Source organism: Rhinopithecus roxellana, chromosome 14 (genome assembly GCF_007565055.1).
Source record: "Rhinopithecus roxellana isolate Shanxi Qingling chromosome 14, ASM756505v1, whole genome shotgun sequence".
NCBI lineage: Eukaryota > Metazoa > Chordata > Mammalia > Primates > Cercopithecidae > Rhinopithecus > Rhinopithecus roxellana.
In genome coordinates, this window is record NC_044562.1 from 86,129,294 (window position 1) to 86,147,604 (window position 18,311).

Below are 18,311 nucleotides of genomic sequence, written 5' to 3' on the forward strand. Positions count from 1 at the left end.
AAATGAAATGCAAAACACTATACTAAAAAAAATCCTTGCATGTGAATACTGCACTTATGTGTGGTACATGTTCACTTTAGCAACTTCTACTCATTTTGATCATAACAGAAACAGGAATACCTTTCCATATTCACATATATTTATCTTTAAGAGTTCACATCATAGATTTTAGCTCCCTACGCTTTTTTTTTTTTTTTTTTTTGAGACGGAGTCTCGCTCTATCACCCAGGCTGGACTGCAGTGGCCAGATCTCAGCTCACTGCAAGCACTGCCTCCCGGGTTTAGGCCATTCTCCTGCCTCAGCCTCCCGAGTAGCTGGGACTACAGGCACCCGCCACCGCACCCGGCTAGTTTTTTGTATTTTTTTTAGTAGAGACGGGGTTTCACCATGTTAGCCAGGATGGTCTCGATCTCCTGACCTCGTGATTCGCCCGTCTCGGCCTCCCAAAGTGCTGGGATTACAGGCTTGAGCCACTGTGCCCGGCCCCTAATTTACTTTTTTAAAAAATAATGGACTCAATTTTGAGGTGTACTGTTTGAGTCTGTCATATCTAAAAAAATAACTGTTAATTTGTTCCTGTTTTCTACCTGGAGTCCTCAAATATCTTGGGTGTTTGGCACTAGGAAATCACAAATTATGGACCCATTATGCTACAAGATTCTACAAAGTTGATTCAAGCAGATACTCAAGTGAGCTTTGTACACTACATAAGAAAGAAATACAAAGATAAATATGTTTGAACATGAAGAAATAAATTTAAACTAAAGGAAAGCATAACAAGGAAAGAGTAGAAAAAACTGCTATTTAAATAAACTCTTTTTATTATCTGGGTGGTAATGAGCTGTATTACCAATCAGACAATCAGTTCTGGAAACACCTGACTTTTCTTTCATACAATTGTTTTCAGCAAGTTTTGTTTATAAAAAATAAATAATACACGGATGGCCACAGAGCTTGAAATAAAAAAGTTAACTGGAGTCTACTCAGTGTTGCGCTGGCAAATATTTAACAACTGGGTCTCTAAAGAAAAAAAAAAAAAGCCCCAATTGGATAATCCACCAGTTTTTGTAGTGCGAATAATCCCACCACAGCCAGTTTCATGCTGCCAATGGTGTAACAACCAGCTTTTGAAATTCCTAAAAAATTAACAATTGGCTTCTGCGAGCCAGAGTAGGCTTTCTCCAGCATACTCTGACTCTACTATGAAGAAGTGAGACCACTGTGCTGGTCTCCTCTGACAAGCCACATACTGCTTCTCAGACTTGCTCACTGAATTCCTTTGCCTGGCCTGACTTACCTGTCATTTTCTCAGGCCCAAAGTGATTATTAGGATGACCCCAATGTGATCTACAATTCCATAAAATATTCTACATCAAAAGGTGAAGGGTTATATGATTTGCAGTGAATTTGATCTAGAAACAACTTGTGAGGAAATTGAACTTGTGACCTTAGAACTGTCAAACCTATCTAGTTTGCTTGATCTCCCATTTCTAGGGTCAAACCAAGTAATAATAAAATAAATGAATTTCAGAACTTTGGCAGTTTTCCTTTAATTGAAAGTGTGCTTTTCTATCATTACAAGGGGAAGTTCCAGACTTCAACTTAATAAAAATCAGCAGTAGTTTTCAGCTACATTAGATTTCCACACTAAACAGAAACAGCTGAGAAGCCACAGTAGGTAGGTTTGGTTACGACAGTTTAAAACTCAGTGGCTGGCTTTCTCTTGCAATTGCCAAAACTATCAGTCATAAGAAAATCAACTGGGTCTCTGAGTCCAATATAAGATGTTCATAATCTGTTATAGTGTTGCTAATTTGTTTCTCCAAAATGCATTTGAACCTCCCACGAGCAAAGTGTTTTTGTTTTGTTTTGTTGTTGTTGTATTTTATACCCTCATTAAAATACGCAAATGGAATTAGAAATGGATGAGCCAACTCACAGGATGAGTGTTTTAGATACAAGGGGTCTCTGCAATCACCTAACTCATGTTGCAATAATTTAGAAAACAGTAGATGAAGGCCAGGCGCAGTGGCTCACACCTGTAATCCCAGCACTTTGGGAGGCTGAGGCAGGTAGACTGCTTGAGTCCAGGAGTTCGAGACCAGCCTGGGCAACATGGTGAAACCACATCTCTACTAAAAATAGAAGAAATTAGCCAGGCATGGTAGTGTGCACCTGTAGTCCCAGCTACTTTGGAGGCTGAGGTGGGAGAAGAGAGAAACCCCCAAGCCCAGGAGGTAGAGGCTGCTATGAGCCATGATTATGCCACTGCACTCCAGCCTGAGCAACCAGAGTAAGACCCTGTCTCAAACAAACAAACAAAAGAAAACAAAATGGTTGATGGAAATTCAGAGTGAAATGCCTCATCCAAGGTCACACACTCACCCCTAGGACTATACTTCATGTCACTTACAGTACCCTTTCCTTTACCATGTCATCTTTTCTCCTATGGAGTCAAAGTTTCATTGAAACTAGAGATAGAGAGTAATATTTATTCTTTTTAAGATGCTCTGGTCTCCGAAACAACACACAGAAATCCTGAGTGTGGGGGCAATAATCATATAGAAAAATTTTAAGTATTTGGAAACTTTTTAACCTGAAAGCCATACTATACTTAGCCTTAAGTAAATCCCACTCATCTATTTTAAATGCACTTCGAAGTTTATAAACAGAAAACTGTAATTTCAAAAGAAGCATTTGTTTGTTTTTACTATTATACAAGCAAGATACAATTTTTTAAAATTAAAATCAAATGGTTATATTCATTGCCCTGTGGCTTTCATTTATAAAGCCATGACTGGTTATGTATTTGCTGTGAACTACACTTCAAATAATTTGTTGCCATCAATAGTTAAAATAGTAAAATTTGCAAATGTTTTACTCTTTTGTATTCGTTTGGTTTGAGTAAATTAGAGCTGATCCTATGTTCCTTCTACAGTGACACTAGTGTACGTAAGTCCACTCCTGTTTACCTGCATACATGGGAGAGAAAGAGGTAGAATTCCAGGTGGTCATGCCCGAAAGAGTCATACATGTGAAAATAGGCCATTATTATTCTCAGCACAGAGGTCCCACTGAAGAGAGTCCTGAGGTCACAGCAAGTTCTGCATCTTCACTCTACTTGTCACTTCATATCCTAATTCATCTTCTGGTAGCCTGAATTCATCTTCCTGGTAGCCTCTAAGGAACTCAACACCAGAGAATATTTATTTTCCCTTGTTTGAATCCATCAAGACCAGCACAGAGCTGCTAATGTGGGAGATGCCTATTTAATACCGCACCAAAGAGTCTCAAACATCATCACTACATGGCTCTTTCACAGCTTTGTGAATACTAATGGGTAGCAAGGACAGCAGAAGTCTCAGAGATGATGCAGCGGCTGAAGTAGCCTTTTTGCTTTTTAAGCTTAAAAACATTAAAAAAAAAAAAAAAGCACTAACCAACTTTTGTCATACCCAATGGCATTTTATTATGCTCTACAGAAGGATTTCATTCAGAGCTGAGAAGAAAAGTTCTCACTTAACTTTTAAGTAAGTTACAATGACTTTTAAAAGAGCTTAAAATGTAAGAAGGCCATATGAAACCAGACAGCTGAGTCTCTAAATCTGTCTTAAAACAATTGTACTATATGCAAACGATAGAGGCGAGGCATGCTCCTGTATCTTGCTGAATATAAAATTCTAGGCTGACACCATCCTTGATTCAATTCTGGGCTCTTTTGAGTAAGAATTATTCCCTTTATCCTTAAGATTACTACTAATAATGCTCAGAACCTACTAACATTTCTCAGGTGCCTTCTATGCAATCACCATCTCATATAAACTTCAAATAACCCTATCAATTTGGGATTATTCTCACAAATTAGTTTCAGAAATTTTAAGCAGCCTCTACAACATCAGAGCTCCAGTTTCAGTGATAGTCCTAGAATTCAAACCCAGATCTGAAGGTCCAGTGGCCTTTCCTCTCTATCCAAAAACCTCGCCATGCTTCCAGCAGAGATAATATTTCAGTCCACTTGAATAAGCTCTTTGACAACTTATACTACTTAAGTATTTTTTAAAAAAGAAAAAATGGAGGTTAAAATAACTTATATTTCCATTTGGATGTTTTACTTTGTACTGAAATATTTTTTTTTGTCAGACAGTCCAAAATGCTTTAACCATGACTATATTAGTACGTATTTGCAGATCGAGTTTGTTGAGTCCAGATCCCCAGCATGTAGCCTTGTATTCTCAGAAAAGCAACTGAGACTGAGCTTCTTAAGCTACCCTCATCCCCTATTTCAACTGTTAATTACCTCCTAGATTTATGACCTTGTGTGAGTGATTGGGCCCAAATCAAAGTATGTGAAACAAGTACACTGACCAAACAGAGTGAAATAATGAGAACTTCATTGACCCAGGTGGGGAAGCCCTTCTCTGCAGATGTTCTTTTCTGTTTTTCTGCAATGATGATGAATACCTTTGAAATCAAAAATTATCAATGAGAAGTACTCTGGTAGAAATTGAAATAGAAAATGTGAAGAAGGCTTCCATCTTCGTAGAACAGCATGTGACTTTCTGCCATAACAGCTCATTGTTAAGAGGGACTAGTTCACACACCTAACTTTCCAAGGACCACAGCTTTATTAAAGGCACACCAAATGAGCCAGGTGGCTTGGTTCAGGTGCTAACAATGAATTAACCCATACCTCAGTGCCAAGTAAATAAGGTGGCTAACTTGGAGAAGTCATTCTGGCTGGACAGAATAAATATGAGCAGGACAAAAAAAGAGAAGTATCTGTGTGGTCAGGGAGAAATAAGGGTTGGAGTGGACATGTTTATTATCTATCTGTTTTCCATCCAAACTGTTTTTAAAAATGCCAACTTGATCATTAATCAACAGATGCCATTCTTTGTAGAGCTATGTAAATCACTTTGGACTCTACAGAATAGACTCAGAAGGTCTGTTTGGTTTGATACCTTCAAATAGCCACACTTTGTTCTTTTAAAGTAATCTCATCACTGAGAAGCTTACATGTTTCAGAGATACTGCCTGTCTATTCTAGAAACAGCTAGAAAAACAGAAGCAGAAAGATGTCACCCAGGGTCAAGATCAGAGGAAGAAATAGAACCTGTGAATTCCACTAATTTACAGTCTGAATTCTAGAATAATGCAAGGTAGCCAGAGGGAAAATGGAAGTCTATTTAAAAATACATTCTGAATAAAAGAGAAAACTGCTCAATGTACATGTGAAATTTTGTTTTTTTTTTCCACTGTTAGGTATGTGGTACCTGGAACTTGGCATATTCAAGAAACTCCACAAATATTTATTGAATGAATAAGTAAAAATGTGAGAATAAAAATGGCCCATCTTCTCAATCAGGTCTATAACCTGAAGCCTAAGAACAGGCTTATCAATGAAATTGAATCATTTTTTTCCAAAAGCCAGACTTTGCTAGCTATCTACACAAGTATAAAGGAATGTGGTTTGCCCTCTCACAGATGAAATGTGACAAGGCACTTGACTTAGAACTATGACACATCAATATTTACAAGTGCCTCAATTTTAGTTTAGATTTATTGTTGTTGTTTTTTTGTGGGTGGGAAGGGAAAGAAGGATGCATTTTAATGCACTTTCTATCTTAGTCTCTATCTATTTTCTTGTTGCTCCATGCTACTCAATTTAATCAGTTTGCCCTTTCACAAAATGTACTAGCCACTGCCTTCTTTTAGGTTTAAAGAGTGTTTCATATATTTTTTTAAAGTAAGTAAAAGGAGGCAGGGAAGGAGGGAGGGAGGCAGGGAGGGAGGGAGAAGGAAGGGGAAGGGGAAGGGGAAGGGGAAGGGGATAAATAGCAACATTGAGTTGACCAATAGGACAACAGCAAAACCAGCACCTAACAAATTCTAAAGCAATATTAGAAAAGAAAGCCAATGAAGCTTTATATTCAAAAGCATTCTGTTTAGTTTTATTTTCCTACCAAAATGTCCAAAAAAAAAAAAAAGTCAAGGCACTAAAGGTTTAATATTATACCTGGTTTCATTTACTATCACCAGAAGGAAAAAGATATGAAAACATGTCTAAGGAGTACCTTGCTATCCCAAAACTTAAAAACTTTAAAAATCTCAATATCCTATTAAAGTAGAAAGACAATATATATTAGTAATTTTAGTGGTTTCTGAGACTGGGCTTGTATTCATGAGGACTTTTTGTACCGATATCAATGACACAACTGACTGTGATTCTTCCCTTTACCTATAGGGAAGCACTAGACAAAGTGTCTTCTATTCAATTTTAGGATCTAAAAACCAAGAGGGTAAGGTGTAGGAATTGTATTGCCTTTCAAAAATGCAGAATATAAAAATTAGACTATTATTTTAAAAAATAGACTATTATTTAAAGAAACATAGCAATTATGGAAGAACAAGCTACTCAAGAAACCAGAGTTCTCTATGTTCCCAGAAGGCAGGAAAAGACTGAAGGAAGTGGAACTCAGCTGTTTGACATTTCGCTTCCAACCAGCAACTAACTCTGAATGTTGAATTTGGAAGGCGGTGTGTTATGGAGGTCCAGTCACTCATAGGAGGAGTTCTGCTTTGCAAAAATAATAGAACTACTCCATGATGAATGAAAAGCTAACTCCAGTAATTAAAATGATAAGCCTAGTAAAATGTTGAACTGACTTTAAAAAAAACATAAGCAGAACCAGAAGAGACTACTATAAAAATTTATATTTAATATTTATTAGCTTCTACAGGACACTCACTAAACATATGTGACTACATGACAAATGTTAGAAGAGCTGTAATAGAATAAAAAGGTAGAATACTCTGGACACACACGGAACTGAAAATCACCTTTAGGCACTGGTTTCCTACTACTTGCATGCCCACAGCACCAACTTTAAACATTAAACAAGAAGTCATATGAATCTCCCTTGATAATGAAAGGTTTGTTCTAGACTTGATAATCATACCTGTATTCTTTTACCCTGGTAACTGCAGGGTCCTAGAACCCACGTTCCACTAAAAGGCCCTAACTTTCCAGCCCAAAGACAGCTCATTCACAGGTTACCTATAAGTGCGTTATGGCCAGATGGCTTTCTACTTCCTCTTCTTCTTCAGGTCATTCTAATATTTTGCCCAACAAAGCTCTCTCTTTAAAATGCAATGCCTTCCAAATTAGGCATTCAGATGACTGATTGGAAATTGAATGCCAAGAAAATCAACCTTCAGGAGGGGTCAACTTTCCTCTTAGATGAACTTAAAGTAGTAAATATGGAGTATGCAAGAGAAAGTGAGTTTGACAAAGACATGGGAAAAAGTCATAAGGTACAGAATGAACTGTGGGCAGGCCAGGGTGTGGAGGAGGCAGAATTATAATGCAGAGACACTATGAGTAGTATGCAGAAGTTACAAGGTAGACAGAGATATACAGAAGATGGTAAATCAGATGATGCTTGGAAGAAAAGCTTGCAGTGGAAAGAAGCTGACACAAGAAAGAGGTAATGCTATGTTCAGGATGGCAAAGGAGAAGGTGAATCCATAAATGGCAGCTGCTGAATTCCCAGTTCCAGGTTCAGAGAAACCTAACTGTACTCAGAGTCCTATACCTGGATTTTCATGAAGTTCTAGCATCCTCAATTTCTTTTAATACATCTCCAATTATTAAGCTGGAATTTGTCTTGTAAAAGAAAATAAGTTGACAACTTTAAGAAACTGTAATTTTCTTTGGCCTACTTTGCCTGCCTACTTTCTAAATTTTACAGTTTCTTAGAGTTTTAAAAAATCTCTAGGTAAAACAAAGGCATAGCTAATATCTAATCTACTGACTGTGAACTTTTTCAGCTTTCTGATTATCACTAAAGGAAACCTGTTCAGTACACTTTGGAAGGTAAAACCAAGATGAAAATGTCTGTCTCTTAGAGTAAAAAGAATTGATAACAAATGACTTCCAAATTTCTTTATATTCCTGAATGACAAATTTTAAATTTTTGACCTGTTGAAAAACTAGTAATATAAAACATCAAGGATGCTCTTCAAGTTGAATAAATACATACAGGATAACATAATATCAACATGAAAAATGCTAGTGTGGCCTCACTGACAGGCAGGAGCTCCCAACATTTTCCCAAGTGAGGGCCTACTTCTACCCAACTGCTACAATATTTCATTACAAATGCAAGTATTCATTTGCATCTCTCCTCAGGACTAGCATGGGGACTCAAAACTCTGCAGCCACATTCACACAGTAGGCTTTGAATAGGAGCTTGGAATGAATCCAAGGTGAAAGAAAAATTCCAGTAACCTGGTGAGAAAATTTGCAAACATTCTTAATGGATTAATTAGTTTATTTATTTTCCTGGAAGATGTCCTTCAGGAAGCAAGTTTACAAATCAAGATACAGTCTGTGCAGCTGGAGTAGAAAATCAGGGTCAGATTCCCAGGGCTGAGAGGTAAATCTGAAGTGCCCTTGAACATTAGCGATGTAAGAGGCACATTCTGAAGCCACCTCAAAAATGCCAAAGCAGTTATGAAAGGTAAAAATTTCAGTCACATCAGTTCTTTGACATCACACCAATGGTTTGTGGGTTTCAGTGCATTAGGTGTCCTGTAAATAAGAAAACTCACAGAACTAGATCTACTCAGTGAATGGTTAAAAATGAAGATCTCATAAACAGCTCTGCATTACAGCAGACAGCTAATAGTAAGTATTCAGGGAATGCTGGCTGTCGCACGTTAGCAGTGCTTTCCAGCACACGATAAAAGTCAGACTCTGAAGGTAGACAGATGTGAATTTAAGTTCTCACTTTGAGCGAGTTACTTTAACTTCTTTAAGCTTCAATTTCTCATCTGTGAAAGTATTAATAGATAAAAACCAACCACCCCTTTGGTTGTTCACAATAACTGAAGAAGATAAGACATGTGAAAATCTCACATTTTGAAAACCTGGCTCTAAAAAAGGCTACTTACTGCCAGAGAAGAAGGAAAAGGAGGAGGCAGGGGAGGAGGAAGAAGGGAGGAGGAAGAGGAAGGAAGATGAAGGAGAGGCAGCAGCAGTGTCACCATTGTTATTATTACTGAGTTTTTTAATAGAAAAAACTCAGAATCAGCCTCAGAAATACTAACGATTTTTTATCTTTCACTGTCAGGCAATTACTGGTACAAGCCTTCATTCTTGGCATTGTAGATCATATAAGTCTTTGTTTTGGGGGGCTGCCCTGTGCATGGTGGGATATTTGGCAGCATCCCTGACCTTTATCCACTAGATGCCAGTAGCACCCCCAAAATTATAATCACCAAAAATGACTCCAGATATTGCCAAAATATCCCATGGAAGCAAAATCTCCCCTGGTTGAGAATTATTGGTCGCTACCAATGATAGGGAGTCTGTGGCTTAGAAAATGTTGAAAATAGCCTGAGAAATAACCCAGACAAGTCAAGGGATAATGCTGGTGTCTGACTGTCACTAACCGGGTCTCACATTCTTATTCAATGTACGGCATGGAATTTTAAAACAAGTACTTCTCAGGAAACCACACAGCAGCAAGCTCAGAATTCCTGAACTTACAAAATAACCCATGGAAACAGTGTGGTGGAAACACAATAAAGCACAAATGACACAGACAGGAACAATTTGGCAAGTGCTCCCTAATCACCCTCACTCAGTGACCTAGTCATAGCATGAGCAATGTCCTCTCTTCTCTCCTGCATGAGGAGGGAAGTGTGGTCAGAGGAAAGACTGGATGCCAAAATCATCTGTGTTTTCATTCCACTGGCAACCCTGGCTTCAGGCAAGGCTTGACATCTCTGTTCCAGTTTTTCCAATTGTAAAATAGAGTTGGTAGTAATGAACCTAAACTAACCAGTGTTTTATTCTAAGCTGAGAATATCCATTCAGCACAGGGCCTTGGGTTATAATAACCATTGCGAGAAAAATCGCTACAACCACAGGAATACTTTTGTCTTCAAACTTTCAAGGTGAAAAACAGAATTTATTTCCTCTTTTTCATGAAATGCTTTGGTTTGGTTTGCCTTACAAGGTCTCTCCTCTGTGCTATCTACATATGGACTAGAAACATTATGTAGATTAGTATTTCTCAACTTGTGTTTCACTACTGTCCCCTCAGAAGGCTTTCGGGGCATTTCTGTCTAATCATGGCCCCTCTTTATGAAATTTTAATACCAGAGAGATATTATCTCTTTATGTACTAAGTTCCTTTGGAAGGTCACAAACCACTGTGAATCTAAGACATTTATGCTCCCCAGGAACCAATTCTCACCCCTCTGGGGCAATGCTGGTCCAACTCTGGATTCATGATGTGACAGGATCTAGCTCACAAAGTGTGTTCAGATCCTGAAGAACTAGCTTCCAAAAGCAGGGGCTTAAATCAGGGTTTCTGAATAGACTGAGAATACTAAAGAGAAAGCTGGATAAACCAGATAATTCAATATGACATCAAAGCTACACAACACCTGGAGAAATCCAAATTCCCAAGGAAGAACCGCCTCATTCTCCCAGGGCTGATGAATCTCTGGGGCTGACGACGTCCCTCAGTGGCTCAGGCCCAGCGTGATCTCAACTATAACCTTGCTTCATCTCTGAAGAGAAACGCCATCAAACATGAACTTCAGCACGCAAAAAATTGTGTTGGGATTATAAAATTATAATAAATTAATATAAAAAGAAATGGCATATAATAGCTACCATCAAAGAAATTGGAGCCATGCGGCAAAGGCACTTACTTGTGGCTTTGATGAGGTGGTCAGGTGACCCGACAGGATACATGCCTCAAGAAATCAAATGACAGCTATATATGCATGTGCACTCAAAGGAGGGGAGACAGGGACCAGGGCAGCAGGACAGCAAGTGTGTGCCCTGCAGAAAGGACATTGACTCCAGCCACATAAAACTCTGAGCTTAGATCACATCTTCTGACTTTCTAGATTTTATGTGATATCTTCTAATTTTTTTTTTTTTTTTTTTTTTTTTTTTGAGACGGAGTCTCACTCTGTCGCCCAGGCTGCAGTGCAGTGGCACAATCTCGGCTCACTGTAAGCTCCGCCTCCTGGGTTCACATCATTCTCCTGCCTCAGCCTCCCGAGTAACTGGGACTACAGGTGCCCCCTGTATTAGACGCCACGCCCGTCTAATTTTTTGTATTTTTACTAGAGATGGGGTTTCACCGTGTTAGCCAGGATGGTCTCAATCTCCTGACCTCCTGATCCTCCTGCCTCGGCCTCCCAAAGTGCTGGGATTACAGGCGTGAGCCACTGCGCCTGGCCGGATATCTTCTAATTTTTAAGTGTGGATTTGAGGGACCCATAGAGGAGTAAAAGGTGGGAGGATGGGGAGGGTCCAAAAAATAACTAATGGGTACTAGGCTTAATGCCTAGGTGATGAAATATCTGTGCAAGAGGTCCCCATGATACAAGTTTACCTATGTAATGAACCTGTACATGTGCCCCTGAACTTAAAAAACAAGGGCTTACAATTTCTAAACCTTTTGTGGGCTTAACAGAAACACATCTGCAGACAATAAAAAACTATCCATTTGTCAACTCCATTTGCACACAAACAGTAAGAAAAAGTTCCTCACTTCTGTAAGAAGAGAGGCTGTGACTCTAAGGGACTTCTCAATATCACAGAAAGCACCAAATGGAGGAGGAGCCATGCAAAGTTCTCTCTTTTTATTCCAGTACCTCTGTGGGACCCTAATACAACAGATTAATCTGGTGGGTAATTACGCACGGAAATCACTGCCTCATATCTTTACCATTTATGAAAAATTTGGGAATAGTGTACCCTAATTACCTAAAGAAATTTAAATGGCACACTTCCATGACCACAAGTGAAGAGGACTTACGTGTTTTTTAATATGCTGCTATATCAGAAGCTCTTAATAATCACTGATTTCACCTATAGTTAACAATTTAATAATGGCACATTTCCTATCTAATTAGACAAAAATGTAACATCACCAAACTAATATTACCCTACATATGAATTTTTAAGATTTCTAAAACAGGTAAGTAACTGTATCTCACTAAAAATTTAGTTGATATGAAAGCCCCAAGTGAATTCCAACCAACCCCGAGTCCTTGACTTTTGGACAATTACAGACCTTTTTGTAGTAGCTTAGTATGTTTTTAAATACAGCCCTCCCCAAGTCACTGAGGCTGTGCCAACTGTATTCTCTAGTCTCAAGAGTTCTGCTGTCTAGTGTCAGTTATTTTTCTTCACTTTTCATATTATGACTGTAATAAACAATCCACAGCTTTGTATTTTGCTGACAGACATAAATTCAACATTGCAAAGCAGTGTCACTCAGATATAGGCATAATGTTAAAAAAAAATGATGTGCTGATGAGTTTCACAGTAGTTATGGGCTCAAGGTCAATGGCTGAGGCAAATTCACTTTAGAGAAAATTACCTAATTTGTAAACTCTTTAGCTAAGATCTGAGTGATGGGAATAACCTTTTATAAAATAAGTGCATCTCTCTTAGTGATATCAGAAGTTAATGTTAATAGCCACAAGATGCTTAAAACTGAAAAGAAAAATTATAGATTCATGCTTAGCCATTAAATATTGTCAGCATACTCTAGTTCTGACATATTAATAGAAAAGATAATAAAACTCATAAATCAATTGACTGTCTGCTTCTGAGATTTCCTGTACTCAAACTGGTCAACTGTAAGACAAAATATTATGTTAAATAAACTTTTAGCTACCAATAAACAAAGGGCCCAACAAGATGATAATTTATGGATAAAAATCAGACAGGTATGGTATAAGAGCTGTCATCCAGATGAAGGGAGGCCCTCAATTATAACAAACAATGCATTTTATTACTTTTATCTCAAATTTCTCTAAGTTTGCAACTTTATCACCATCTTATGATTAAAATGAGCTGTGATTAATATGTGGAATAAATTGCTTTTTCCTTGCTGCTTTATTTCTATTTAACTTGTACTGAACTAAGATAGGCCCTGAATAAAAATTCCACGCAAAGTCAGTGGTTCCCTGAAGCAAGTCCTTGGCCTTGTGTTGGTTCAAGACAGAAATCTAATACAGTTCACATCAAAATGAGAAAAAAAAAAAAAGCGGTGGGGATGCTGGGGGAGTGATAGATTTTCACACGGCTGAACTGTACCGTTTACATGATCTTTTGTCTGAGGCTATCCATTTCATTAATCTGTCTGCTATCAAAGAGTATGTTATGAAATGATATTGATAGTAAATAAGAGCTTCCCTAAAACTTTTCAAATAAATTTGTTTTCTAAAATAAAAGGTTGGAAAGCCTATAATGGGCCCCTCTTTAATTTTAATTTCAATTAAATCTCAAAGTCTGAAAGCCACTGCTCTGTGTGGCTCAGTACATGGGTTTAATTATCTAAAGGGAGGTGCCCTGGTGGTGGATGAGGCCTTGGTCAGAAAAGGACCAAGGAGGAAAGGGGGAGGGTGAGTCCCGAAGGGTGAGTATGTGCTGCGCACCCTCATCACCCCCATCCCCATCCCCAACTCTGGGATCACTGTGGATATTGCAAGAGACTGCCTCTACTATTAAGTTTGGGCAATTCACTCTGTGACTTTGTCCCTGGAAACTGACCAACAATAACACAAAAGCATAGCACAAAATCATTGGCAGAGATGACGACATTTAGATGAAAAGTGACATAAAGATGTGTTAACTTCTGGCTTCTCTCCCAAGTGTGTGAGGGGGAGCGAGGGGAAAGGAGACAGGAACCTCAGGGTGGGGTGTTTTATTGCACCCCTCACCACTCCTCTCTATTTTTATCAAGAAACCGTGCCTCACTCTCCCTTTGTCTTCTCCTCTTCCATTCTGCACACACATGTGCACACATGCACTCCATGTCAACTTTCTTTTTCTTACTTCAGGAGATTGAGAGAGAGGCCGAAGGGTCCTCTTTGGTGGCAGCTGAAATTGAGGGTACTGGGCAGCAGGCCCATCTTATAACCTACCACAACAATTTGTGGGCCAAACTCTAGGGGGCCAAATGTTGGAAATCTCAATCAATATTTCTTCTTGAAAGCAATTAATTTTAGATTATGGAAAGTGTCAGTAGTTAAACTCAATTACTATGGCAAAGCAATATTATTTCTCTCAATGAGAGCAAAACCTAAGCCAACAAAACATGCAATCCAAAGGAAGGCAGATTTCTAAATGAGACGTAACCAAGGACAGCAAAATCTCATCTTAAAATTCTAAGAATCTGTCACAATCTGTCTCTCAAGGTTCAGATGAGTTCAATGGTATTCCCTAGGTCATGTGGCTATTTCTTTTCCTCAGTCTAATCAAACATTCTTTGAGGGATTTTGGATGCAAAACTACTTCACAGGTTTTTTATAGAAAATGAACTGATGGAAATGATGTTTTCCGATCAAGAGATTTAATTCTCCGTGAATGCTCTGGCTTTATAATCCCACAAGTAAAATGCTCTCAGGAAAGCAGTTGTCTTTGGCATTCAACTTCTCAGTCATTTTTCTTTGTGTGTACGTACACACACATGCGCGCATGTACACACACAAATATACACACAGTACCCACTGTGACAACAGCATCTTCCGTACTTGGGACCTGGCATGTGACACCCTCTAACAGAAGTTGGTGTGGTGTGTGCTACTCAAACCCTCAGCAGCTACTGCTGGCACAGAGAGCCCTGCTCAGGTGGGATGCGGGAGTCGGAGACACTGACCTGCACTGGCTCAGGTGGAAGCTGGACCACATGTTGCATGCGTTCACTGTGGTGATGCCTTGACTCCTCCTCGTAGATCACGTCCCTCTCATGCTGGGGAAGGTTCAGGAAGCGACGGATGGTACAGAGGTTTTCCCAGAGGGTGCGGTTTTCTGGGCTTGGGTTCTCCTTCCAGCGGAGCAGTTCACACAGCCAGCCCTGGAGAGAGAGGAGGTCGCTTGCATTAACCTGCAGAGTGCAGAGGAGCTGAGGGGGCCTTGACTGTGGTCCAGTGCCATCACAGTACATCTTTTTCTGTCAAAATTGTTTCCACCAACCTGGGGAGACACTGGAACAATCTGACTCTAAAAACCAACCCCTGACCACATAGGTGGTTATACCACTGCCCAAGAATCTGTCCTCTTGTTAGATATCGTATCACTCTGCCTATAGAATATATTCTCAATTGCAGTTTCTCTGTAAAAGATAAGCAAGATTATAGTTACCTGTTCTCAGAAAAAGTCATTTGTGTCAGTCAGCTACAATTTTTTAAAATTACCCAACTGGGCAGCATTTCATGCTAAGAGTGAAGATAAATAAATATGCATTACAGGACAGCAAATTCTAAAAAAGAAAAATTGTCTAGGTGTAAACAACACTGAATTCTCTAGGGAGGAAATATTCTTACAATTATCAATAACTCCGTAAAATAGAAGCAATAACCTTGGCTAGAATGAAAAGAAATGCATATTTGCTCAATCTCTGAATACCTCAGGCTCTAGGCCCTCTTAACCATCACCTTCCCGCCACAGCCACACCTGCAGGAAGGTAGGCAGTTGGTCGGGTCACACCTGCAAATGTCTGCTTCCAAACTCTGGCATCCGGATGTTCTCTCTCTTTCAACTGCACAAGAAAGAAAATGTAATGCAAATAATGATGGATTATATGAAAATAATACAGAGGATGCTGTCAACATCGCTCACTGACTCATGTCAAAATATTTTACCCAGTAGTTTTCTAACCCATCATTTCCAAGCTACATCGCTAATTTTAAAAACAAGAACTGTCCCACATCATATCTCTTGCAAAAGAGTAAAAAATTTATCTTAAAAGGTGCATAAACATGAATGACTTTGTGAAAAATAATTTCCAAACCTCAACAAATTCTATATCATCACTTGTAAGCCAATGAAATTTCCTGACATGCATTATAAAAACCCCATATAATATCATAAGCTGTTGTTTATCTAACTCTCCACTGTGTCTTCTGCCTTTACCCAAAAAAAAGGCAAGATTTGATTATCTCCGCTGCATCAGCCAAGACAGCAACACCAGCTGTTCTCATTGTGCAGCCTCTTCCTCACGGCCTCCATGTTAATAACCTGATCATTCCATTTTCTCCTTCAACTGCCGGCTGCAGCACCGCGAAGAGACAAAAACCCAGGCCCATCTGCAGCAGCTGTAGGCACTGAACTGTGAAGCCACCGGGGATTTATAAACTAATCTGTAACACAACACTGCCTTGTTTTTACAAGTGAGAGGCCACATTTGCGCAGACCTGATCTTTTCTTGCAATAAACTGGAAGCTTGGGAGAGTTAGAAGGTTAGGAAGAATGAAAACAAGATATCTTATCATTTGCTTGGAAATATTTTTCCAAGTATTTTCACAGATTTCTTTTTCAACTCAGTTGAAAGGCAGATAATGGTTGATTTTCAAGGTGCAAGGTATATAAAAAATAAAGACAAATTTTTTTATCCCTACCAGAAAATAAATTATATTTTTAAAAATCTCCAAGTGTTTCCTCAAGGGTTTCTTTGCTTAAAGGAAAAATTCTTGAAATGGAAAATAAGTGGAAAAACAAGCTCCTACTTCTCTACCTTTTCACAGATCTGAGTAAGTATCCAACTGAATTCTTTCAAATGTTTCAAACAGGTATGTTTAACATCTCCCAGGGGAGGCAAGAACATGGAGACCAATCATTCAATGGAAAATACAAACAAAAACCTGCATCTGTTAAAAGATGAAGATCTGAGATACCCAGACCTTAAGGAAGACAGCACCTGCTGTTCCGCTTGAGGAGTGAACTGCATTGTGGGAAGCTGCAGCTTGAAAGGAGACAGGTGACAGCTGAGTGGTATCTCCACTTATGACACTGGGAATGTCTCGCACAACATTCATTGCTGCATTTGATTTATATGCGCTGTTATAATCTGCACTCATTACAATCACTTAGAACAACACTACAGGCCTCGTTATGGACTGTGTGCTGTCTGCCATCAGTCTTTAAGAAGTGTAGTGCTCAATTTGCCCACTGACATGCAAGGTCTTGACCTTGAAGCTATTAGGGAGCAGATTAGACACAAGTGTGATCATGTGTGCAGACATAAGCAAACCAAATTAATTTCTGGCACAGGGAGGTAGCCAACAAGACCCTGTTCTTAAGGCACCAGAGAACTTCCTCAAATCCCTCATGGAGCTGAGCTAATAGCATGCTTAAGGGAACCCGGTTTTGAAGATGAAGCACATTCATGGTATTTAGAGGGTTATTAATCTAGTTTCCCCACAAAGTGTTTGCTTGGCTGATCAGATTAAGGGATGGAGCCTTCAATAGCGCACCCCCACCACAGCAGGTCCCAAGAAATCTGTGATACTTCACAGCCTTGGACATATTGCACCATGTGTACCCAGCTGCCTCAATAATTAGCTTATGAATGTATCAGCTGGTTCTGTGATTTTTATAAATAATAACTAACCTACAGAGCAGAAAGATTGTAAAGAGTCTTATAGTAGCACAAAATCGGAAGGTGACCCTAACTCTACCTTGCTCTTCTCCTAAAAGTCATTATTCCGTAATACGGGCACTCCTGTGATGCCATTTGTAGGTATTTATTTTGTATCTGAACTGGCAATGTATTTTTGTGTTAGTTTTCTTCATGGCAGCCATGATTTGCCTTCCCCTTGCTCTGGCTCGCTTGCTCATTCCACGTATTTGTATGCCTATCTTCAGGAAATCTATTCTTCCACCTCACTTCCCATCTCATGCACCATCATTTTATTCATATCATCTTTTCACCAGCCCATTTGGGATGCTTATCTCTGTTTTCTCAATAGGGTCTCTTATTAGCCTGTTTGCTGGCTAATGAATGTGTGAGAAAGTGCCACGCAGTTGCACGAACACACACGTATGTAATTGTGAGTGAACCCATCACAGAAGAGATAAAGGGTCCCCCCACATTGGGATTTTTTTCATTTATATAATTTTTGCATGCCATCCAAGAAAGTTCTGCAGTATCAGGCAAAAAAAAAAAAAAAAGTGTAAATGTCAAATAAAACAGTGACAGATGACAGTATTCTCTATTGAATAGCACTGTTTCTGTCGTGCATGTTCAATGGGAACTCATGAATTATTAATAAACAAATCTCCTTTTTCTGTTAAAAATCTCAAGTAGGTTTTTGTTGTTTTCTCTGTGTTATGTGGAGCATTCCATGAGAATAATTTTCATTTCAGAAATGCTGACACAGAAGTTCATCTGGTTTCCAGCCTTGGCCAGCTCTGTGAGTGGGCACCATGAACTGTGGAGTATATACTTCCCTGGGATTTCTCTCTTAGCCTGGTTTTAAGTTTTGA

The 18,311-nt window shown here is 39.1% G+C and overlaps 1 protein-coding gene across 3 annotated transcripts in view; it reads right to left on the reverse strand.

The window, feature by feature from the left end:
* The window catches only part of SATB2 (SATB homeobox 2), a 202,135-nt gene that overhangs the window by 23,687 nt on the left and 160,137 nt on the right, over positions 1–18,311 (reverse strand). For all 3 annotated transcript variants that reach the window (XM_010373689.2, XM_010373697.2, XM_030917024.1), the window contains one exon: positions 14,704–14,901. In XM_010373689.2, coding sequence (XP_010371991.1) covers positions 14,704–14,901 — 198 coding nt within the window. The remainder of the gene's footprint in view (positions 1–14,703; positions 14,902–18,311) is intronic.